General features: G+C 42.4%; 1 protein-coding gene across 1 annotated transcript in view; it reads left to right on the top strand.

The window, feature by feature from the left end:
• The window catches only part of LOC133554020 (ubiquitin carboxyl-terminal hydrolase 11-like), a 67756-nt gene that overhangs the window by 28891 nt on the left and 13451 nt on the right, over positions 1 to 25414 (top strand). Inside the window, exons 10-15 of the mRNA XM_061902346.1 lie at positions 11432 to 11656; positions 15763 to 15846; positions 15907 to 16001; positions 16075 to 16257; positions 16400 to 16500; positions 21766 to 22194. Of these exons, the coding sequence (XP_061758330.1) occupies positions 11432 to 11656; positions 15763 to 15846; positions 15907 to 16001; positions 16075 to 16257; positions 16400 to 16500; positions 21766 to 22194 (1117 nt within the window). The remainder of the gene's footprint in view (positions 1 to 11431; positions 11657 to 15762; positions 15847 to 15906; positions 16002 to 16074; positions 16258 to 16399; positions 16501 to 21765; positions 22195 to 25414) is intronic.

Here is a 25414-nt window from a genome sequence, read left to right as displayed (position 1 = left end):
CCACTCTTTAGTGCATAGTACCTGTACACGATCAGGTCACCCACTCTTTAGTGCATAGTACCTGTACCCCATCATTCACTCACTCTTTAGTGCATAGTACCTGTACCCCATCAGGTCACCCACTCTTTAGTGCATAGTACCTGTACCCCATCAGGTCACCCACTCTTTAGTGCATAGTACCTGTACCCCATTAGGTCACCCACTCTTTAGTGCATGGTACCTGTACCCCATCATTCACTCACTCTTTAGTGCACAGTACCTGTACCCCATCAGGTCACCCACTCTTTAGTGCACAGTACCTGTACCCCATCAGGTCACCCACTCTTTAGTGCATAGTACCTGTACCCCATCATTCACTCACTCTTTAGTGCATAGTACCTGTACCCCATCAGGTCACCCACTCTTTAGTGCATAGTACCTGTACCCCATTAGGTCACCCACTCTTTATTGCAGAGTACCTGTACCCCATCATTCACTCACTCTTTAGTGCATAGTACCTGTACCCCATCAGGTCACCCACTCTTTAGTGCATAGTACCTGTACCCCATCAGGTCACCCACTCTTTAGTGCATAGTACCTGTACCCCATCAGGTCACCCACTCTTAGTGCATAGTACCTGTACCCCATCATTCACTCACTCTTTAGTGCATAGTTCCTGCACCCCATCAGGTCACCCACTCTTTAGTGCATAGTACCTGTACCCCATCAGGTCACCCACTCTTTAGTGTAGTACCTGTACCCCATCAGGTCACCCACTCTTTAGTGCATAGTACCTGTACCCCATCATTCACTCACTCTTTAGTGCATAGTACCTGTACCCCATCAGGTCACCCACTCTTTAGTGCATAGTACCTGTACCCCATTAGGTCACCCACTCTTTATTGCATAGTACCTGTACCCCATCATTCACTCACTCTTTAGTGCACAGTACCTGTACCCCATCAGGTCAACCACTCTTTAGTGCATAGTACCTGTACCCCATCAGGTCACCCACTCTTTAGTGCATAGTACCTGTACCCCATCAGGTCACCCACTCTTTAGTGCATAGTACCTGTACCCCATCAGGTCACCCACTTTTTAGTGCATAGTACCTGTACCCCATCATTCACTCGCTCTTTAGTGCATAGTACCTGTACCCCATCAGGTCACCCACTCTTTAGTGCATAGTACCTGTACCCCATCAGGTCACCCACTCTTTAGTGCATAGTACCTGTACCCCATCAGGTCACCCACTTTTTAGTGCATAGTACCTGTACCCCATCATTCACTCGCTCTTTAGTGCATAGTACCTGTACCCCATCAGGTCACCAACTCTTTAGTGCATAGTACCTGTACCCCATCAGGTCACACACTCTTAAGTGCATAGTACCTGTACCCCATCAGGTCACCCACTCTTTAGTGCATAGTACCTGTACCCCATCAGGTCACCCACTCTTTAGTGCATAGTACCTGTACCCCATCAGGTCACCAACTCTTTAGTGCATAGTACCTGTACCCCATCAGGTCACACACTCTTAAGTGCATAGTACCTGTACCCCATCAGGTCACCCACTTTTTAGTGCATAGTACCTGTACCCCATCATTCACTCGCTCTTTAGTGCATAGTACCTGTACCCCATCAGGTCACCAACTCTTTAGTGCATAGTACCTGTACCCCATCAGGTCACACACTCTTAAGTGCATAGTACCTGTACCCCATCAGGTCACACACTCTTAAGTGCATAGTACCTGTACCCCATCAGGTCACCCACTCTTTAGTGCATAGTACCTGTACTCCATCAGGTCACCCACTCTTTAGTGCATAGTACCTGTACCCCATCAGGTCACCCACTCTAGTGCATAGTACCTGTACCCCATCAGGTCACCCACTCTTTAGTTTAGTGAATAGTACCTGTACCCCATCAGGTCACCCACTCTTTAGTGCATAGTACCTGTACCCCATCAGGTCACCCACTCTTTAGTGCATATTACCTGTACCCCATCAGGTCACCCACTCTTTAGTGCATAGTACCTGTACCCCATCAGTTCACCCACTCTTTAGTGCAAAGTACCTGTACCCCATCAGGTCATCCACTCTTTAGTGTAGTACCTGTACCCCATCAGGTCACCCACTCTTTAGTGCATAGTACCCGTACTCCATCAGGTCACCCACTCTTTAGTGCATAGTACCTGTACCCCATCAGGTCACCCACTCTAGTGCATAGTACCTGTACCCCATCAGGTCACCCACTCTAGTGCATAGTACCTGTACCCCATCAGGTCACCCACTCTTTAGTTTAGTGAATAGTACCTGTACCCCATCAGGTCACCCACTCTTTAGTGCATAGTACCTGTACCCCATCAGGTCACCCACTCTTTAGTGCATAGTACCTGTACCCCATCAGGTCACCCACTCTTTAGTGCATAGTACCTGTACCCCATCAGGTCACCCACTCTTTAGTGTAGAACCTGTACTCCATCAGGTCACCCACTCTTTAGTGCATAGTACCTGTACCCCATCAGGTCACCCACTCTTTAGTGCATAGTACCTGTACCCCATCAGGTCACCCACTCTTTTTAGTGCATTGTACCTGTACCCCATCAGGTCACCCACTCTTTAGTGCATAGTACCTGTACCCCATCATTCACTCAATCTTTAGTGCATAGTACCTGTACCCCATCAGGTCACCCACTCTTTTTAGTGCATTGTACCTGTACCCCATCAGGTCACCCACTCTTTAGTGCATAGTACCTGTACCCCATCATTCACTCAATCTTTAGTGCATAGTACCTGTACCCCATCAGGTCACCCACTCTTTAGTGCATAGTACCTGTACCCCATCAGGTCACCCACTCTTTAGTGCATAGTACCTGTACCCCATCAGGTCACCCACTCTTTAGTGCATAGTACCTGTACCCCATCATTCATCCACTCTTTAGTGCATAGTACCTGTACCCCATCAGGTCACCCACTCTTTAGTGCATAGTACCTGTACCCCATCAGGTCACCCACTCTTTTTAGTGCATAGTACCTGTACCCCATCAGGTCACTCACTCTTTAGTGCATAGTACCTGTACCCCATCAGGTCACCCACTCTTTAGTGCATAGTACCTGTACCCCATCAGGTCACCCACTCTTTAGTGCATAGTACCTGTACCCCATCAGGTCACCCACTCTTTAGTGCATAGTACCTGTACCCCATCAGGTCACCCACTCTTTAGTGCATAGTACCTGTACCCCATCATTCACTCACTCTTTAGTGCATAGTACCTGTACCCCATCAGGTCACTCACTCTTTAGTGCATAGTACCTGTACCCCATCAGGTCACCCACTCTTTAGTGCATAGTACCTGTACCCCATCATTCACTCACTCTTTAGTGCATAGTACCTGTACCCCATCAGGTCACCCACTCTTTAGTGCATAGTACCTGTACCCCATCAGGTCACCCACTCTTTTTAGTGCATAGTACCTGTACCCCATCAGGTCACTCACTCTTTAGTGCATAGTACCTGTACCCCATCAGGTCACCCACTCTTTAGTGCATAGTACCTGTACCCCATCATTCACTCACTCTTTAGTGCATAGTACCTGTACCCCATCAGGTCACCCACTCTTTAGTGCATAGTACCTGTACCCCATCAGGTCACCCACTCTTTAGTGCATAGTACCTGTACCCCATCAGGTCACCCACTCTTTAGTGCATAGTACCTGTACCCCATCAGGTCACCCACTCTTTAGTGCATAGTACCTGTACCCCATCAGGTCACCCACTCTTTAGTGCATAGTACCTGTACCCCATCAGGTCACTCTTTAGTGCATAGTACCTGTACCCCATCAGGTCACCTACTCTTTAGTGCATAGTACCTGTACCCCATCAGGTCACCCACTCTTTAGTGCATAGTACCTGTACCCCATCAGGTCACTCACTCTTTAGTGCATAGTACCTGTACCCCATCAGGTCACTCTTTAGTGCATAGTACCTGTACCCCATCAGGTCACTCTTTAGTGCATAGTACCTGTACCCCATCAGGTCACCTACTCTTTAGTGCATAGTACCTGTACCCCATCAGGTCACCCACTCTTTAGTGCATAGTACCTGTACCCCATCAGGTCACTCACTCTTTAGTGCATAGTACCTGTACCCCATCAGGTCACCCACTCTTTAGTGCATAGTACCTGTACCCCATCAGGTCACCAACTCTTTAGTGCATAGTACATTCTCCAACTAACAATCACTTTTTCCTATATTCAACCTTACTGTGGGTAACGTTACAATATACTTGCAAAAACACCAGCTCTGTATTGTTTTAATGAATACTTAGGTCTACTACACTACTGTATTTAATGTTGTCATGATGGTGGTACTTAATGAATACTTAGGTCTACTACACTACTGTATTTAATGTTGTCATTATGGTGGTACGTAATGAATACTTAGGTCTACTACACTACTGTATTTAATGTTGTCATTATGGTGGTATGTAATGAATACTTAGGTCTACTACACTACTGTATTTAATGTTGTCATGATGGTGGTACTTAATGAATACTTAGGTCTACTACACTACTGTATTTAATGTTGTCATTATGGTGGTACTTAATGAATACTTAGGTCTACTACACTACTGTATTTAATGTTGTCATGATGGTGGTACTTAATGAATACTTAGGTCTACTACACTACTGTATTTAATGTTGTCACTATGGTGGTACTTAATGAATACTTAGGTCTACTACACTACTGTATTTAATGTTGTCATTATGGTGGTACTTAATGAATACTTAGGTCTACTACACTACTGTATTTAATGTTGTCATTATGGTGCTACTTAATGAATACTTAGGTCTACTACACTACTGTATTTAATGTTGTCATTATGGTGCTACTTAATGAATACTTAGGTCTACTACACTACTGTATTTAATGTTGTCATTATGGTGGTACTTAATGAATACTTAGGTCTACTACACTACTGTATTTAATGTTGTCATGATGGTGGTACTTAATGAATACTTAGGTCTACTACACTACTGTATTTAATGTCATTAGGGTGGTACTTAATGAATACTTATGTCTACTACACTACTGTATTTAATGTTGTCATTATGGTGGTACTTAATGAATACTTAGGTCTACTACACTACTGTATTTAATGTTGTCATGATGGTGGTACTTAATGAATACTTAGGTCTACTACACTACTGTATTTAATGTTGTCATGATGGTGCTACTTAATGAATACTCAGGTCTACTACACTACTGTATTTAATGTTGTCATGATGGTGATACTTAATGACTACTAAGGTCTACTACACTACTGTATTTAATGTTGTCATGATGGTGGTACTTAATGAATACTTAGGTCTACTACACTACTGTATTTAATGTTGTCATGATGGTGGTACTTAATGACTACTTAGGTCTACTACACTACAGTATTTAATGTCATTAGGGTGGTACTTAATGAATACTTATGTCTACTACACTACTGTATTTAATGTTGTCATTATGGTGCTACTTAATGAATACTTAGGTCTACTACACTACTGTATTTAATGTTGTCATTATGGTGGTACTTAATGAATACTTAGGTCTACTACACTACTGTATTTAATGTTGTCATGATGGTGGTACTTAATGAATACTTAGGTCTACTACACTACTGTATTTAATGTTGTCATGATGGTGCTACTTAATGACTACTTAGGTCTACTACACTACAGTATTTAATGTCATTAGGGTGGTACTTAATGAATACTTATGTCTACTACACTACTGTATTTAATGTTGTCATTATGGTGGTACTTGATGAATACTTAGGTCTACTACACTACTGTATTTAATGTTGTCATGATGGTGGTACTTAATGAATACTTAGGTCTACTACACTACTGTATTTAATGTTGTCATGATGGTGGTACTTAATGAATACTTAGGTCTACTGCACTACTGTATTTAATGTCATTAGGGTGGTACTTAATGAATACTTATGTCTACTACACTACTGTATTTAATGTTGTCATTATGGTGGTACTTGATGAATACTTAGGTCTACTACACTACTGTATTTAATGTTGTCATGATGGTGGTACTTAATGAATACTTAGGTCTACTACACTACTGTATTTAATGTTGTCATGATGGTGGTACTTAATGAATACTTAGGTCTACTGCACTACTGTATTTAATGTCATTAGGGTGGTACTTAATGAATACTTATGTCTACTACACTACTGTATTTAATGTTGTCATTATGGTGGTACTTAATGAATACTTAGGTCTACTACACTACTGTATTTAATGTTGTCATGATGGTGGTACTTAATGAATACTTAGGTCTACTACACTACTGTATGTTAATGCTGTCATTATGGTGGTACTTGATGAATACTTAGGTCTACTACACTACTGTATTTAATGTTGTCATGATGGTGGTACTTAATGACTACTTAGGTCTACTACACTACTGTATTTAATGTTGTCATTATGGTGGTATTTGATGAATACTTAGGTCTACTACACTACTGTATTTAATGTTGTCATTATGGTGCTACTTAATGAATACTTAGGTCTACTACACTACTGTATTTAATGTTGTCATGATGGTGGTACTTGATGAATACTTAGGTCTACTACACTACTATATGTTAATGTTGTCATTATGGTGGTACTTGATGAATACTTAGGTTTACTACACTACTGTATTTAATGTTGTCATGATGGTGGTACTTAATGACTACTTAGGTCTACTACACTACTGTATTTAATGTTGTCATTATGGTGGTACTTGATGAATACTTAGGTCTACTACACTACTGTATTTAATGTTGTCATTATGGTGGTACTTGATGAATACTTAGGTCTACTACACTACTGTATTTAATGTTGTCATGATGGTGGTATTTAATGAATACTTAGGTCTACTACACTAATGTATTTAATGTCATTATGTTGGTGCTTGATGAATACTTAGGTCTACTACACTAATGTATTTAATGTCATTATGTTGGTACTTAATGAATACTTAGGTCTACTACACTACTGTATGTTAATGTTATCATTATGGTGGTACTTAATGAATACTTAGGTCTACTACACTACTGTATTTAATGTCATTATGTTGGTACTTGATGAATACTTAGGTCTACTACACTACTGTATTTAATGTTGTCATTATGGTGGTACTTAATGAATACTTAGGTCTACTACACTACTGTATTTAATGTTGTCATGATGGTGGTACTTAATGAATACTTAGGTCTACTACACTACTGTATTTAATGTTGTCATGATGGTGGTACTTAATGAATACTTAGGTCTACTACACTACTGTATTTAATGTTGTCATTATGGTGGTACTTAATGAATACTTGGGTCTACTACACTACTGTATTTAATGTTGTCATGATGGTGGTACTTAATGAATACTTAGGTCTACTACACTACTGTATTTAATGTTGTCATCATGGTGGTACTTAATGAATACTTAGGTCTACTACACTACTGTATTTAATGTTGTCATGATGGTGGTACTTAATGAATACTTAGGTCTACTACACTACTGTATTTAATGTTGTCATTATGGTGGTACTTAATGAATACTTAGGTCTACTACACTACTGTATTTAATGTCTTCATTATGGTGGTACTTAATGAATACTTAGGTCTACTACACTACTGTATTTAATGTTGTCATTATGGTGGTACTTAATGAATACTTAGGTCTACTACACTGCTGTATTTAATGTTGTCATGATGGTGGTACTTAATGAATACTTAGGTCTACTACACTACTGTATTTAATGTTGTCATCATGGTGGTACTTAATGAATACTTAGGTCTACTACACTACTGTATTTAATGTTGTCATGATGGTGGTACTTAATGAATACTTAGGTCTACTACACTACTGTATTTAATGTTGTCATGATGGTGGTACTTAATGAATACTTAGGTCTACTACACTACTGTATTTAATGTTGTCATCATGGTGGTACTTAATGAATACTTAGGTCTACTACACTACTGTATTTAATGTTGTCATGATGGTGGTACTTAATGAATACTTAGGTCTACTACACTACTGTATTTAATGTTGTCATCATGGTGGTACTTAATGAATACTTAGGTGTACTACACTACTGTATTTAATGTTGTCAAGATGGTGGTACTTAATGAATACTTAGGTCTACTACACTACTGTATTTAATGTTGTCATCATGGTGGTACTTAATGAATACTTAGGTGTACTACACTACTGTATTTAATGTTGTCAAGATGGTGGTACTTAATGAATACTTAGGTCTACTACACTACTGTATTTAATGTTGTCATGATGGTGGTACTTAATGACTACTTAGGTCTACTACACTACTGTATTTAATGTTGTCATTATGGTGGTACTTAATGAATACTTAGGTTTACTACACTACTGTATTTAATGCTGTCATGATGGTGGTACTTAATGATTACTTAGGTCTACTACACTACTGTATTTCATGTTGTCATGATGGTGGTACTTAATGACTACTAAGGTCCACTACACTACTGTATTTAATGTTGTCATGATGTTGGTACTTAATGAATACTTAGGTCTACTGTACTACGGTATTTAATGTTGTCATGATGGTGGTACTTAATGAATACTTAGGTCTACTACACTACTGTATTTAATGTTGTCATTATGGTGGTACTTAATGAATACTTGGGTCTACTACGCTACTGTATTTAATGTTGTCATGATGGTGGTACTTAATGAATACTTAGGTCTACTGTACTACGGTATTTAATGATGTCATGATGGTGGTACTTAATGAATACTTAGGTCTACTACACTACTGTATTTAATGTTGTCATGATGGTGGTACTTAATGAATACTTAGGTCTACTACACTACTGTATTTAAAGTTGTCATTATGGTGGTACTTAATGAAAACTTAGGTCTACTACACTACTGTATTTATTGTTGTCATGATGGTGGTACTTAATGAATACTTACGTCTACTACACTACTGTATTTAATGTTATCATGATGGTGGTACTTAATGAATACTTAGGTCTACTACACTACTGTATTTAATGTTGTCATTATGGTGGTACTTAATTAATACTTAGGTCTACTACACTACTGTATTTAATGTTGTCACTATGGTGGTACTTAATGAATACTTAGGTCTACTACACTACTGTATTTAATGTTGTCATTATGGTGGTACTTAATGAATACTTAGGTCTACTACACTACTGTATTTAATGTTGTCATTATGGTGGTACTTAATGAATACTTAGGTCTACTACACTACTGTATTTAATGTTGTCATTATGGTGCTACTTAATGAATACTTAGGTCTACTACACTACTGTATTTAATGTTGTCATTATGGTGGTACTTAATGAATACTTAGGTCTACTACACTACTGTATTTAATGTTGTCATGATGGTGGTACTTAATGAATACTTAGGTCTACTACACTACTGTATTTAATGTTGTCATGATGGTGCTACTTAATGAATACTCAGGTCTACTACACTACTGTATTTAATGTTGTCATGATGGTGGTACTTAATGACTACTAAGGTCTACTACACTACTGTATTTAATGTTGTCATGATGGTGGTACTTAATGATTACTTAGGTCTACTACACTACTGTATTTAATGTTGTCATGATGGTGGTACTTAATGAATACTTAGGTCTACTACACTACTGTATGTTAATGTTGTCATTATGGTGGCACTTGATGAATACTTAGGTCTATTACACTACTGCATTTAATGTTGTCATTATGGTGGTACTTAATGAATACTTAGGTCTACTACACTACTGTATTTAATGTTGTCATGATGGTGGTACTTAATGACTACTTAGGTCTACTACACTACAGTATTTAATGTCATTAGGGTGGTACTTAATGAATACTTATGTCTACTACACTACTGTATTTAATGTTGTCATTATGGTGGTACTTGATGAATACTTAGGTCTACTACACTACTGTATTTAATGTTGTCATGATGGTGGTACTTAATGAATACTTAGGTCTACTACACTACTGTATTTAATGTTGTCATGATGGTGGTACTTAATGAATACTTAGGTCTACTACACTACTGTATTTAATGTTGTCATGATGGTGGTACTTAATGACTACTTAGGTCTACTGCACTACTGTATTTAATGTCATTAGGGGGGTACTTAATGAATACTTATGTCTACTACACTACTGTATTTAATGTTGTCATTATGGTGGTACTTAATGAATACTTAGGTCTACTACACTACTGTATTTAATGTTGTCATGATGGTGGTACTTAATGAATACTTAGGTCTACTACACTACTGTATTTAATGTTGTCATGATGGTGGTACTTAATGAATACTTAGGTCTACTACACTACTGTATGTTAATGCTGTCATTATGGTGGTACTTGATGAATACTTAGGTTTACTACACTACTGTATTTAATGTTGTCATGATGGTGGTACTTAATGACTACTTAGGTCTACTACACTACTGTATTTAATGTTGTCATTATGGTGGTACTTGATGAATACTTAGGTCTACTACACTACTGTATTTAATGTAGTCATTATGGTGGTACTTATTGAATACTTAGGTCTACTACACTACTGTATTTAATGTTGTCATGATGGTGGTACTTAATGAATACTTAGGTCTACTACACTAATGTATTTAATGTCATTATGTTGGTACTTGATGAATACTTAGGTCTACTACACTAATGTATTTAATGTCATTATGATGGTACTTAATGAATACTTAGGTCTACTACACTACTGTATGTTAATGTTATCATTATGGTGGTACTTAATGAATACTTAGGTCTACTACACTACTGTATTTAATGTCATTATGTTGGTACTTGATGAATACTTAGGTCTACTACACTACTGTATTTAATGTTGTCACGATGGTGGTACTTAATGAATACTTAGGTCTACTACACTACTGTATTTAATGTTGTCATGATGGTGGTACTTGGAGTTTGAGAACCACTGGCCATGTGATGAGGGGGGTGACTTGTCCAGGGTGTACTCCGCCTTCCGCCCAAATGCTGCTGAGATAGGCTCCAGCCCCCCCCCCCCTGCGATCACCGAAAAGGACAAGCGGTAGAAAATGGATGGATGGATGATCTATACTGTTATACCAGCTGCACACTGACTACTCCACAAAGTATACTTTGTTGTTGACAAGACACTTTAGATAAGCAACTCAGTCGAAGAAAACAAACAAATGTGGTGCATGTGACACATGTCACACATCAAATAAGAAACAAATGTGGTGCATGTGACACATGTCACACATCAAATAAGAAACAAATGTGGTGCATGTGACACATGTCACACAACAAATAACAAACAAATGTGGTGCATGTGACACATGAAATTGCAGCCATGGCCAAAATGTTGTTTGAAATGTGAGCAGGAAGTGGCGGAGGAGGCGTGGCGTAACCACCGCCGGCGCAACAACTCTGTGATCGTGGACACCTTCCACGGCCTCTTCAAGTCCACACTCATATGTCCCGAGTGCCACAAGGTCTCTGTGACCTTCGACCCTTTCTGCTACCTGAGTGTCCCGCTGCCCGTCAGCAAGGAGCGTGTCATGGAGGTCTTCTTCGTCTCGCTGGACCCCTACGCCAAGCCCATGCAGGTGACGTACAAGACATGTCACTGTCAGGATTACTATTACCCTTTCATGGGGATGGAAACTATCTCCTGTTTCATGCATAATTAGGGTCCTTGGTCCATGGCAAAGGACTCCACAGGAGTCCTTTGCCATGGTCCAAGGACCCTATTGAAACTGCTGTGTTTTATTATTATTCCGCACCTACGTGCTGTAATTTGACCCCCTTAACATGCTTCAAAACTCAACAAATTTGACACACACGTCGGTATAGCAAACCTTCCCAACATATTAAGCAACCAATCCCCCAAAATGAAAATTGCGCTCTAGCGCCCCCTAGGAAAAAAATTACAGACAAAACTGCATGTAACTTCTGTTAGGAATGTCATAGCGACATGAAACAAAAACTCCTATGTAGGTCTGACTTAGACCCAATTTTCATACACTCACTTCTTTCAGCAAAAATCTACAGGAAGTTGGCAAAAACCCCTTCAAAATAAAATTTTCGCAAAAAATGCTATTTTTGCCTCTTTGCGCTGTAATTTGACCCCTTTAAAATGCTTCAAAAGTCACCAAACTTGGCGCACACATAAGGATTGGCGAATATTGCGATCTAATGAAAAAAACAAACCCCAAAACTCAAAATTGCGCTCTAGTGCAATTTTTTAATAAAACACAGAAAAAACTGTTCCTAGGAAGAAAACACAAACAAAACTGCTTGTAACTTCCGGTAGGAATGTCGGAGAGACATGAAACAAAAACTTCTATGTAGGACTGACTTAGACCTACATTTCATAATTTTACCTTCTCGGGCAAAAATGTACAGGAAGTTGGCAAAAACCCTTTCAAAACAAAATTTTCGCAAAAAACGCTATTTTTGCCCCTTTGACCTGTAATTTGACCCCCTTAAAATGCTTCAAAACTCACCAAACTTGACACACACATCAGGACTGGCAAAAATTGCAATCTAGTAAAAAAAACAAACCCCAAAATTATAAATTGCGCTCTAACGCAATTTTTTGAATAAAACACAGAAAAAACTGCTCCTAGGAAGAAAACACAAACAAAACTGCCTGTAACTTCCGGTAGGAATGTCAGAGAGACATGAAACAAAAACTTCAATGTAGGTCTCACTTAGACCTACATTTTAATAATTGACATCTTTCAGCAAAAATCAACAGGAAGTTGGCAATTACCCCTTCAAAACAAAAGTTTTGTAAAAACCCGTCACCTTTCTTCAAACATTATCTCCTATGAGCGCGTTTGTCATTTCGGCTTCAAACTCGCACAGGAGAGACTTTGAACCCTTCTGATTAAAAGTTATCGAAAGAGTTTTGATTACTGCTCCGGTTTTGATTTTATGACCCTTCAAAGATCAACTGCGCTGATGCTGCTGTTGTCTCAAGATGGCTACTACCACTGGACAAAAGTATTGGGACACTTAGGACTAACACTAGGCAAAAGTATTGGGACACTTATGGCTAACAGTAGACAATGACAATGTGAAATGGAATTAAATCTTTTTTGTCCTCAAAATTCTACACACACAATACCCTATGATAATAGTAGCTACTATCCATGCTTCTACCGCTTATCCGGGTTTGGGTCACGGGGGCAGCAGCCAAAGGCGGGCCCGACCAACGCTACTTGCAGCTTTAATTTTTCGTGCGTTTTATTCTTTCTTTATTATTATTCCGCACCTTCGCACCCTAATTTGACCCCCTTAACATGCTTCAAAACTCACCAAATTTGACACACACATCGGTCTGGCAAACCTTCCCAACTTATTAAACAACCAAACCCCAAAAATCAAAATTGCTCTCTAGCGCCTCCTAGAAAAAAAAACAAACAGATTGCTTGTAACTTCCGTTAGGAATGTCATAGACACATGAAACAAAAACTTCTATGTAGGACTGACTTAGACCTACATTTCATAATTTTACCTTTTCGGGCAAAAATGTACAGGGAGTTGGCAAAAACCCTTTCAAAACAAAATTTTCGCAAAAAAATGCTGTTTTTGCCCCTTTGACCTGTAATTTGACCCCCTTAAAATGCTTCAAAACTCACCAAACTTACACACATCAGGACTGGCAAAAATTGCGATTTAGTAAAAAAAACAAACCCCCAAAAACTCAAAATTGTGCTCTAACGCAAATTTTGAATAAAACACAGAAAAAACTGCTCCTAGGAAGAAAACACAAACAAAACTGCTTGTAACTTCCAGTAGGAATGTTGGAGGGACATGAAACAAAAACTTCTATGTAGGTCTCACTTAGACCTACATTTTAATAATGAACATCCTTCAGCAAAAATCAACAGGAAGTTGGCAATTACCCCTTCGAAACAAAAGTTTTGTAAAAACCCATCACCTTTCTTCAAACATTATCTCCTCTGAGCCCGTTTGTCGTTTCGGCTTCAAACTCGCACAGGAGAGACTTTGAACCCTTCTGATTAAAAGTATTGAACAGAGTTTTGATTACCGCTCCGGTTTTGATTTTATGACCCTTCAAAGATCAACTGCGCTGCTGTTGTCTCAAGATGGCTACTACCACTGGACAAAAGTATTGGGACACTTAGGACTAACACTAGGCAAAAGTATTGGGACACTTATGGCTAACAGTAGACAATGACAATGTGAAATGGAATTAAATCCTTTTTGTCCTCAAAATTCTACACACAATACCCTATAATAATAGCAGCTACTATCCATGCTTCTACCGCTTATCCGGGTTTGGGTCGCGGGGGCAGCAGCCAAAGGCGGGCCCGACCAACGCTGCTTGCAGCTTTAATTTTTCGTGCGTTTTATTCTTTATTATTATTCCGCACCTTCGCACCCTAATTTGACCCCCTTAACATGCTTCAAAACTCACCAAATTTGACACACACATCGGTCTGGCAAACCTTCCCAACTTATTAAACAACCAAACCCCAAAAATCAAAATTGCTCTCTAGCGCCTCCTAGGAAAAAAAAACAAACAGATTGCTTGTAACTTCCGTTAGGAATGTCATAGACACATGAAACAAAAACTTCTATGTAGGACTGACTTAGACCTACATTTCATAATTTTACCTTCTCGGGCAAAAATGTACAGGAAGTTGGCAAAAACCCTTTCAAAACTAAATTTTTGCAAAAAATGCTATTTTTGCCCTATTGAGCTGTAATTTGACCCTCTCAAAATGCTTCAAAACTCACCAAACTTGGCACACACATCAGGACTGGCAAAAATTGCAATCTAGTAAAAAAACCAAACCCCAAAACTCAAAATTGCGCTATAGCGCAATTTTTTAATAAAACACAGAAAAAACTGCTCCTAGGAAGAAAACACAAACAAAACTGCTTGTAACTTCCAGTAGGAATGTTGGAGGGACATGAAACAAAAACTTCTATGTAGGTCTCACTTAGACCTACATTTTAATAATGAACATCCTTCAGCAAAAATCAACAGGAAGTTGGCAATTACCCCTTCGAAACAAAAGTTTTGTAAAAACCCATCACCTTTCTTCAAACATTATCTCCTCTGAGCCCGTTTGTCGTTTCGGCTTCAAACTCGCACAGGAGAGACTTTGAACCCTTCTGATTAAAAGTATTGAACAGAGTTTTGATTACCGCTCCGGTTTTGATTTTATGACCCTTCAAAGATCAACTGCGCTGCTGTTGTCTCAAGATGGCTACTACCACTGGACAAAAGTATTGGGACACTTATGGCTAACAGTAGACAATGACAATGTAAAATGGAATTAAATCTTTTTTGTCCTCAAAATTCTACACACAATACCCTATAATAATAGTAGCTACTATCCATGCTTCTACCGCTTATCCGGGTTTGGGTCGCGGGGGCAGCAGCCAAAGGCGGGCCCGACCAACGCTGCTCGCAGCTTTAATTCTAGTCTGATTTAGCCATTCCTTGAGGTGTTAAAAAATAATCCAAGTGTTAAGAATAGAAAACACTTCTTTCGGGCTGCAAGTACATGACATGACATCATCCACTTGCAAGGACGAAGGTGTTAAAGGTGTTATTTTGAAGCCAGCAACTTCTTCTCCTTCCACTTCATCTGTCGGCTCTTTTATTCCACTTTGCACATTTTGGCAAAAGCAGGCCAGTGTTTTAGACGTCATGTCCTCCTGTGTGCAGCACCGTGTGGTAGTTCCCAAAGCAGGCAGGGTGTCTGACCTCTGCGGTGCTCTGGCCGACATGACCGCCGTCCCTGCCGCTCAGGTGAGAGCACAGCCGTGATGTCACTTCCTGTCCCGGAGCTCACACCCGCCTGTCTTCCAGATGGTGGTGGCCGACCTGTTCAACCATCGCTTTTACAAAATCTACACGGCCGATGAATCCCTCAGCTGCATCCTGGACCGAGACGACATCTTCGTGTACGACCGCCGCCGCCGCCGCCTGTCCGTCTTGAGCGTCCGCGTCACGGGGACGATGTCTTTGTGCGTGCAGGTACGAGTGCGGCGTGCGTGGCGAGGAGCAGGTGCTGCTGGCGCTCTACCTGAGGGAGCGCTCCCACTACAGAGACTACGGCTCCATCAACACCACCCTCTTCGGGCACCCGCTGCTGCTCAACGTGCCGCGCAGCAGCTGCAGCCAGGAGGCGCTCTACCGCCTCTTCCTGCAGAGACTGGCGTGAGGGGCGCCGCCATGGCCGCCGTCTTGTCCCTCTGGCACTTTAATGGTGACCTGTGTGTGTGTGTGTGTGTGCGTGTGTGTGTGTGTGCGTGTGTGTGTGTGTGTGTGTGTACGTGTGTGTGTGTGTGTGTGTGTGCAGGCGCTACGTGCGAGTTCCTGAGCCCTCGGAGGAGTCTGAAGGTGAGGAGGACGAGGATGAAGAGGATCTGTACAAGACTCAGACCAACGGCATCAGTGACGGTAGTAGCATCATGTGACAGGAAGTTGGGGGGGGGGGGCGGCACTATCACCAAGCAGAGGTGGGTAGAGTAGCCAGAAATTGTACTCAAGTAAGAGTACTGTTACTTTAGAGATGTATTACTCGAGTAAAAGTAAGGAGTAGTCAGCCGAATATTTACTTGAGTAAAAGTATGTTGTGAAAAAGCTACTCAAGTTACTGATGAGTAACCTGATTACGGCAACAAGTAATGCACAAAAACATAAAAATAGCAATGAGCAAATTCAGAGCCAGGAATATCTCTTAACCTTTTGTGTTAGCTTTCTGTTAGCATCTCTTATGTTAACGGGTCGGTTTCGACCCATGTTTTAAATCAGCTGTAAAATACACTAAAAACAATTATCTATCATCCAATTTGTTTCTCGTCTCTTGGTTACCTCGTTAGGCTTCCTTATCCTTGAAAATATTGGTTTTAATATTTTTGGTTTGGGCCATTGGGCCTTTTTTTTGTCAGTATACCCCTCGATTTCAATTTTTAAAAATGGTAAAACGAACCTTAAGAGAATCATATAAATAAAAAAAAAGGTTGTTGTGTTACCTAACTATTACTAAGGGGTATTAGAACACATCTTTTAAATAAATGTGTTTTATTTATTTTTTCATTTTAAGAATTTTAACTATAGTAACATCTATGGTGTTACGGGTCAATTTCGACCCCTATATATTTACTTCAAGAAAAAGGCTAAAAAGTATTTCTTTCAGCAACAGAAATCCAACAAACAACCAATCAAGCAAATGAAACCAAGAGAAATAGATGACTAGTTCCAAAACTAATAAAAAAACTAAATCAGAGTGGCAAAAAGTGACACTTTTAGTGTCCGTCTTTTGTTTGTTTTTGTACAGGATAACAAGGTAAAATGAGAATCCACTAAAGCTCACATGATTGGGTGAGAAGCTGGCTGTCAGTGTGTTCAGTTTTGGCTCTTATCATTGCTTTATCATCTTATTTTTAGAACCGGGTCGAAACCGACCCTAACAACACCAAGGGCATAATTTCTACCAGAGCATTTTATAATTGAGTGAAAAAAATTTAAATGTTTTATTTTGTCAACAAAGAGGTTCCTGACAAAGTCAAAAAGCTTTGATGCAAAAAAAAAATAAATGTATGTGGTGTTTTTATGCATTTAAAAACTAAAACGGGTCGGTGCCGACCCTAACACAAGACGAAGGTTAAGCAATTAAAACAATATTATATATTGAATAATAATACATTAAAATAAATAAAAAATTAAGGCAAATTGAGCCACAATAACTTAACAGCACCATAAGCTCAGTAGGCATTTATTGATTGATTGATTAAAACTTTTATTAGTATATTGCACAGTACAGTACATATTCCGTACAGTTGACCACTAAATGCTAACACCCCAATAAGTTTTTCAACATGTCGGGTTCTACGTGTGACGGTCACGTGACCACCTGGCTCTGTTTGATTGGTCCAACGTCACCAGTGACTGCATTTGATTGGTGAAACGCAAGCAAGCGTAGTTCCTACTTTGAATGCGTGTCTGACAAAATCAAAACAAACAAAACGTGCATTAACACATCGATAAAACAAAAGTAGCGAGTAGCGACCTGATTGCAGATAAATGGAGCGGAGTAAAAGTAGCGTTTCTTCTCTATAAATATACTCAAGTAAAAGTATGTTGCATAAAAACTACTCTTAGAAGTACAATTTATCCCAAAAGTTACTCAAGTAGATGTAACGGAGTAAATGTAGCGCGTTACTACCCACCTCTGTCACCAAGTATAGATCATTTATAGTCCGTGATCTATGAAAGGTGGTCCTTGATGATACAAACATGTTTCTGTCATGAAGACAAGAACTTACACTTTCTTGCCAGAAGTATGGTGTCCAGCCATTCAAATGATGACAACCAGGTGTGCTGATCACTAATCACAGGTGTATCAAATCCAGGACTCTGTTTCTACCAACATAAGTGAAAGAATGGGGCGCTTTCAGTGATTTCCAGCGTGCAACTGTCATAGGATGCCACCTGTGCATCAAATCCCGTCCTAAATATTCCAACGTCCACTTTGTTGTAAGAAAAGTGAAGAGTTTGGGAACAACAGCAAGTCAGCCAGCAAGTGGTAGGCCAGGTAAACTGACAAAGAGGTCAGCATAGTGCAAAGACTTTCTGCACAGCTCCAAACTTCATGTCACCTTCCAACTAGCCCACGCACAGTACGCAGAGAGCTTCATGGCCGAGCAGCTGCATCCAAGTCATACATCAGCAAGTCCAATGCAAAGCATGGCATGCGGTGGTGTAAAGGACATCACCACTGGACAGCGGAGACGCCTTCTCTGCACTGATGAATCACATTTTTCCATCTGGCAATCTGATGAACCAGTCTGGTTTCGGAGTTTGCCAGGAGAATGCTACATTTCAGACTGCATTGTACCCAGTGTGACATTTGGTGGAGGAGGAATTATGGTGTGGGGTTGTTTTTCAGGAGTTGGGCTTGGCCCCTTAGTTTCAGTGAAAGGAGCTTTGAATGCTCCAGGATACCAAAACATTTTGGACAATCCCATGCTCCAGATCTTGTGGGAACAGTTTGTAGCGGGACCCCTTCCTCTTCCAACATGACGGTGCACCAGTGGAAAAAGCACGGTCCATACAGACATGGATGACAAGAGTCTGGTGTGGATGAACTTGACTGGCCTGCACAGAGTCCTGACCTGAACCCCATAGAACACCTTTGGGAGGAAATAGAACAGAGACTAAGAGCCAGGCCTTCTCCACCAACATCAAGTGTGTGACCTCACCAATGTGCTTTTGGAAAAATGGTGGAAAATTCCTATAAACACACTCCACAACCTTGTGGACAGCCTTCCTAGAAGATATAAACACACTCCGCCAACCTTGTGGACAGCCTTCCCAGAAGATATAAACACACTCCACAACCTTGTGGACAGCCTTCCCAGAAGATATAAACACACTCCACAACCTTGTGGACAGCCTTCCCAGAAGATATAAACACACTCCACAACCTTGTGGACAGCCTTCCTGGAAGATATAAACACACTCCGCAACCTTGTGGACAGCCTTCCTAGAAGATATAAACACACTCCGCAACCTTGTGGACAGCCTTCCCAGAAGATATAAACACACTCCACAACCTTGTGGACAGCCTTCCCAGAAGATATAAACACACTCCACAACCTTGTGGACAGCCTTCCTAGAAGATATAAACACACTCCACAACCTTGTGGACAGCCTTCCTAGAAGATATAAACACACTCCACAACCTTGTGGACAGCCTTCCTAGAAGATATAAACACACTCCACAACCTTGTGGACAGCCTTCCTAGAAGATATAAACACACTCCACAACCTTGTGGACAGCCTTCCTAGAAGATATAAACACACTCCACAACCTTGTGGACAGCCTTCCTAGAAGATATAAACACACTCCACAACCTTGTGGACAGCCTTCCCAAAAGATATAAACACACTCTGCAACCTTGTGGACAGCCTTCCTAGAAGATATAAACACACTCCACAAGCTTGTGGACAGCCTTCCTAGAAGATATAAACACACTCCGCAACCTTGTGGACAGCCTTCCTAGAAGATATAAACACACTCCACAACCTTGTGGACAGCCTTCCTAGAAGATATAAACACACTTCACAACCTTGTGGACAGCCTTCCTAGAAGATATAAACACACTTCACAACCTTGTGGACAGCCTTCCTAGAAGATATAAACACACTCCGCAACCTTGTGGACAGCCTTCCCAGAAGATATAAACACACTCCACAACCTTGTGGACAGCCTTCCTAGAAGATATAAACACACTCCGCAACCTTGTGGACAGCCTTCCTAGAAGATATAAACACACTCCACAACCTTGTGGACAGCCTTCCTAGAAGATATAAACACACTCCACAACCTTGTGGACAGCCTTCCTAGAAGATATAAACACACTCCACAACCTTGTGGACAGCCTTCCTAGAAGATATAAACACACTCCACAACCTTGTGGACAGCCTTCCTAGAAGATATAAACACACTCCACAACCTTGTGGACAGCCTTCCTAGAAGATATAAACACACTCCACAACCTTGTGGACAGCCTTCCCAAAAGATATAAACACACTCTGCAACCTTGTGGACAGCCTTCCTAGAAGATATAAACACACTCCACAAGCTTGTGGACAGCCTTCCTAGAAGATATAAACACACTCCGCAACCTTGTGGACAGCCTTCCTAGAAGATATAAACACACTCCACAACCTTGTGGACAGCCTTCCTAGAAGATATAAACACACTTCACAACCTTGTGGACAGCCTTCCTAGAAGATATAAACACACTTCACAACCTTGTGGACAGCCTTCCTAGAAGATATAAACACACTCCGCAACCTTGTGGACAGCCTTCCCAGAAGATATAAACACACTCCACAACCTTGTGGACAGCCTTCCTAGAAGATATAAACACACTCCGCAACCTTGTGGACAGCCTTCCTAGAAGATATAAACACACTCCACAACCTTGTGGACAGCCTTCCCAGAAGATATAAACACACTCCACAACCTTGTGGACAGCCTTCCTAGAAGGTATAAACACACTCCACAACCTTGTGGACAGCCTTCCCAGAAGATATAAACACACTCTGCAACCTTGTGGACAGCCTTCTCAGAAGATATAAACACACTCCACAACCTTGTGGACAGCCTTCCCAGAAGAGTTGAAGCTGTAATAGCTGCAGAAGGTCCTATTGCACCCTGTGGGCTAGGAATGGTATTGCACTTCAACTTCATAGGTGAGTCGAGGCAGGTGTCCAAATACTTGTGGCAACATGGTGGTGCAGTGGTGCTGACTTGCGATGACTGGAATCAGATCAGATCAGACGGTCGTGATGATCACCTCCACAACAAAAGTCCTCCTTTCTGTCCAAAACCACATAAAAGTTTGTCCATCTTCCAGACTTCTTCTTCGCTTGCTAGCTTGTGCGCACCAGCTTTCTCAGACTCTTATTTTGTTAGCGCAGGCAGGATGCGGCAGGGCTTTTATTGTGAAGACAGGAAGTGTGGGCTCAGTCTATAGAGTTTCGACGGCAGCTGGGAATTCAAAGTGTCTCTGGCGCTCATATTTTCTTACCGAAGACGTGGCTCAGGAGACCCCCGGGTGTTGTTGATGTGGATCACGTGACCAAAGTCAGGATTCATGACGACTCATTTGAGGGACTCTGTGATGACCTCACTTCCTGTTGTTGTTCCAGACGAGGAGCAGGAGGGCGTGGCGCAGGCAGGGCCCTCCTGCACGGAGGCGTGCTGTGCAGACGGGCCGGGGAACAACCGCCGGGAGGACGTGGCTCCGCCCCCTGAGCTCCACCCCGAGCACCCGCGGGCCCCCCCGGCGGAGGGCGACGTCCACAACGTCGCGACCAAGCTCGTCTGCAGCGGCGACCTCGGCCACATCCACGCCCGCGGCGAGGCCAGCGGCGACGAGGCGGCGGAACCCCCGACGTCACGCTGCGACGCCGCTGAAGATGACGGCAAGCAGGAGGAGGCGTGTCCACCCAGCCCACCTGCCAACAAGGAAGTAGCCAAGACCAGGACCAAGAAGAAGAAGAAACCTCTCTTCACCATCCAGGCGGTCAACTGTAACGGCACGGAGAGAGAGATGGGCCCCGACATGTCCTTCAGCTGTGAGTACACCTGCCCACACAACAGCACACCTGGGGGAGGACCCCAACTCAAACACCTGCCCACACACCTGTGTGACTACCCCAACTCAAACACCTGCCCACACACCTGTGTGACTACCTCAACTCAAACACCTGCCCACACACCTGTGTGACTACCTCAACTCAAACACCTGCCCACACCACAACACACCTGTGTGACTACCCCAACTCAAACACCTGCCCACACAACAACACACCTGGGTGACTACCCCAACTCAAACACCTGCCCACACACCTGTGTGACTACCTCAACTCAAACACCTGCCCACACCACAACACACCTGTGTGACTACCCCAACTCAAACACCTGCCCACACAACAACACACCTGTGTGACTACCCCGACTCAAACACCTGCCCACACAACAACACACCTGTGTGACTACCCTAACTCGAACACCTGCCCACACACCTGTGTGACTACCCCAACTCAAACACCTGCCCACACCACAGCACACCTGGGGGAGGACCCCACCTGCCCACACAACAGCACACCTGTGTGACTACCCCAACTCAAACACCTACCCACACAACAACACACCTGTGTGACTACCCCAACTCAAACACCTGCCCACACACCTGTGTGGCTACCCTAACTCAAACACCTGCCCACACACCTGTGTGACTACCCCAACTCAAACACCTGCCCACACAACAGCACACCTGTGTGACTACCCCAACTCAAACACCTGCCCACACAACAACACACCTGTGTGACTACCCTAACTCAAACACCTGCCCACACACCTGTGTGACTACCCCAACTCAAACACCTGCCCACACAACAGCACACCTGGGTGACTACCCCAACTCAAACACCTGCCCACACAACACACCTGTGTGACTACCCCAACTCAAACACCTGCCCACACACCTGTGTGACTACCCCAACTCAAACACCTGCCCACACACCTGTGTGACTACCCTAACTCAAACACCTGCCCACACACCTGTGTGACTACCCCAACTCAAACACCTGCCCACACAACAGCACACCTGTGTGACTACCCCAACTCAAACACCTGCCCACACAACAACACACCTGTGTGACTACCCTAACTCAAACACCTGCCCACACACCTGTGTGACTACCCCAACTCAAACACCTGCCCACACACCTGTGTGACTACCCTAACTCAAACACCTGCCCACACAACAGCACACCTGTGTGACTACCCTAACTCAAACACCTGCCCACACACCTGTGTGACTACCCCAACTCAAACACCTGCCCACACAACAGCACACCTGTGTGACTACCCCAACTCAAACACCTGCCCACACAACAACACACCTGTGTGACTACCCTAACTCAAACACCTGCCCACACACCTGTGTGACTACCCCAACTCAAACACCTGCCCACACAACAGCACACCTGGGTGACTACCCCAACTCAAACACCTGCCCACACAACACACCTGTGTGACTACCCCAACTCAAACACCTGCCCACACACCTGTGTGACTACCCCAACTCAAACACCTGCCCACACAACAGCACACCTGTGTGACTACCCCAACTCAAACACCTGCCCACACAACAGCACACCTGTGTGACTACCCCAACTCAAACACCTGCCCACATAACAGCACACCTGCGTGACTACCCCAACTCAAACACCTGCCCACACAACAACACACCTGTGTGACTACCCCAACTCAAACACCTGCCCACACAACAGCACACCTGTGTGACTACCCCAACTCAAACACCTGCCCACACAACAGCACACCTGTGTGACTACCCCAACTCAAACACCTGCCCACATAACAGCACACCTGCGTGACTACCCCAACTCAAACACCTGCCCACACAACAACACACCTGTGTGACTACCCCAACTCAAACACCTGCCCACACAACAGCACACCTGTGTGACTACCCCAACTCAAACACCTGCCCACATAACACACCTGTGTGACTACCCCAACTCAAACACCTGCCCACACAACAACACACCTGTGTGACTACCCCAACTCAAACACCTGCCCACACAACAGCACACCTGTGTGACTACCCCAACTCAAACACCTGCCCACATAACACACCTGTGTGACTACCCCAACTCAAACACCTGCCCACACAACAACACACCTGCGTGACTACCCCAACTCAATCACCTGCCCACACACCTGTGTGACTACCCCAACTCAAACACCTGCCCACACAACAACACACCTGTGTGACTACCCCAACTCAAACACCTGCCCACACAACAACACACCTGTGTGACTACACCAACTCAAACACCTGCCCACACAACAACACACCTGTGTGAGTACCCCAACTCAAACACCTGCCCACACAACAACACACCTGTGTGACTACCCCAACTCAAGGATATTTTGGACGATCAGAAACAAACACAATATTGGACATGTTGTCTATTCAGCAACATCATTTTATAATTTTTTATCAACTAGAGGGCTTAAGGAGCTGACTAAAACAAATTCAATTGATGCGTTTTGGTGTTCTTTAGTATTTTTTAATCTTCGTTTTTTTCACAAACATCCATCCATCCATCCATCTATTTTCTACCGCTTGTCCCTCTGGGGGTGCTGGAGCCTATCCCAGCTGCATTCCGAATATATCGTATTCAAATAATGAATACATGAAAAAAAGGTGTAAGTTTTGAGTGCAGCTTTGTGCTGTGCTTCAGTGCAGACACTGCAGGCCTGCTTCTAAATTACCCATAAAAAGTGGTACATGTCTGCGGCTTGTTTGAAAAGAGGTGAATGTGCAGTAAATGAGTGTCTCCATGGTGTGCAGCACACACACAGTCTTAGTAAATCACAGCATCGGGTGCACTGCAGCTCGGGAGAGGAAATCCTCACAAGAAGGGAGAATGTGCATCATGACATCATGAATGTGCATCATGACATCATGAATGTGCATCAGGACATCATGAATGTGCATCAGGACATCATGAATGTGCATCAGGACATCATGAATGTGCATCATGACGACATGAATGTGCATGATGACATGAAAGTGCATCATGACAGTGCATGATGACGACATGAATGTGCATGATGATGACATGAATGTGCATGACATCATGAAAGTGCATCATGACATGAATGTGCATGATGACATGAATGTGCATGACATCATGAAAGTGCATCATGACATGAATGTGCATCATGACATCATGATTGTGCATGATGACATCATGAAAG

Source organism: Nerophis ophidion, linkage group LG06 (assembly GCF_033978795.1).
Source record: "Nerophis ophidion isolate RoL-2023_Sa linkage group LG06, RoL_Noph_v1.0, whole genome shotgun sequence".
NCBI lineage: Eukaryota > Metazoa > Chordata > Actinopteri > Syngnathiformes > Syngnathidae > Nerophis > Nerophis ophidion.
The sequence above is the reverse complement of the archived record's forward strand: the minus strand, read 5'-3'. Positions and strand labels throughout refer to the sequence as shown.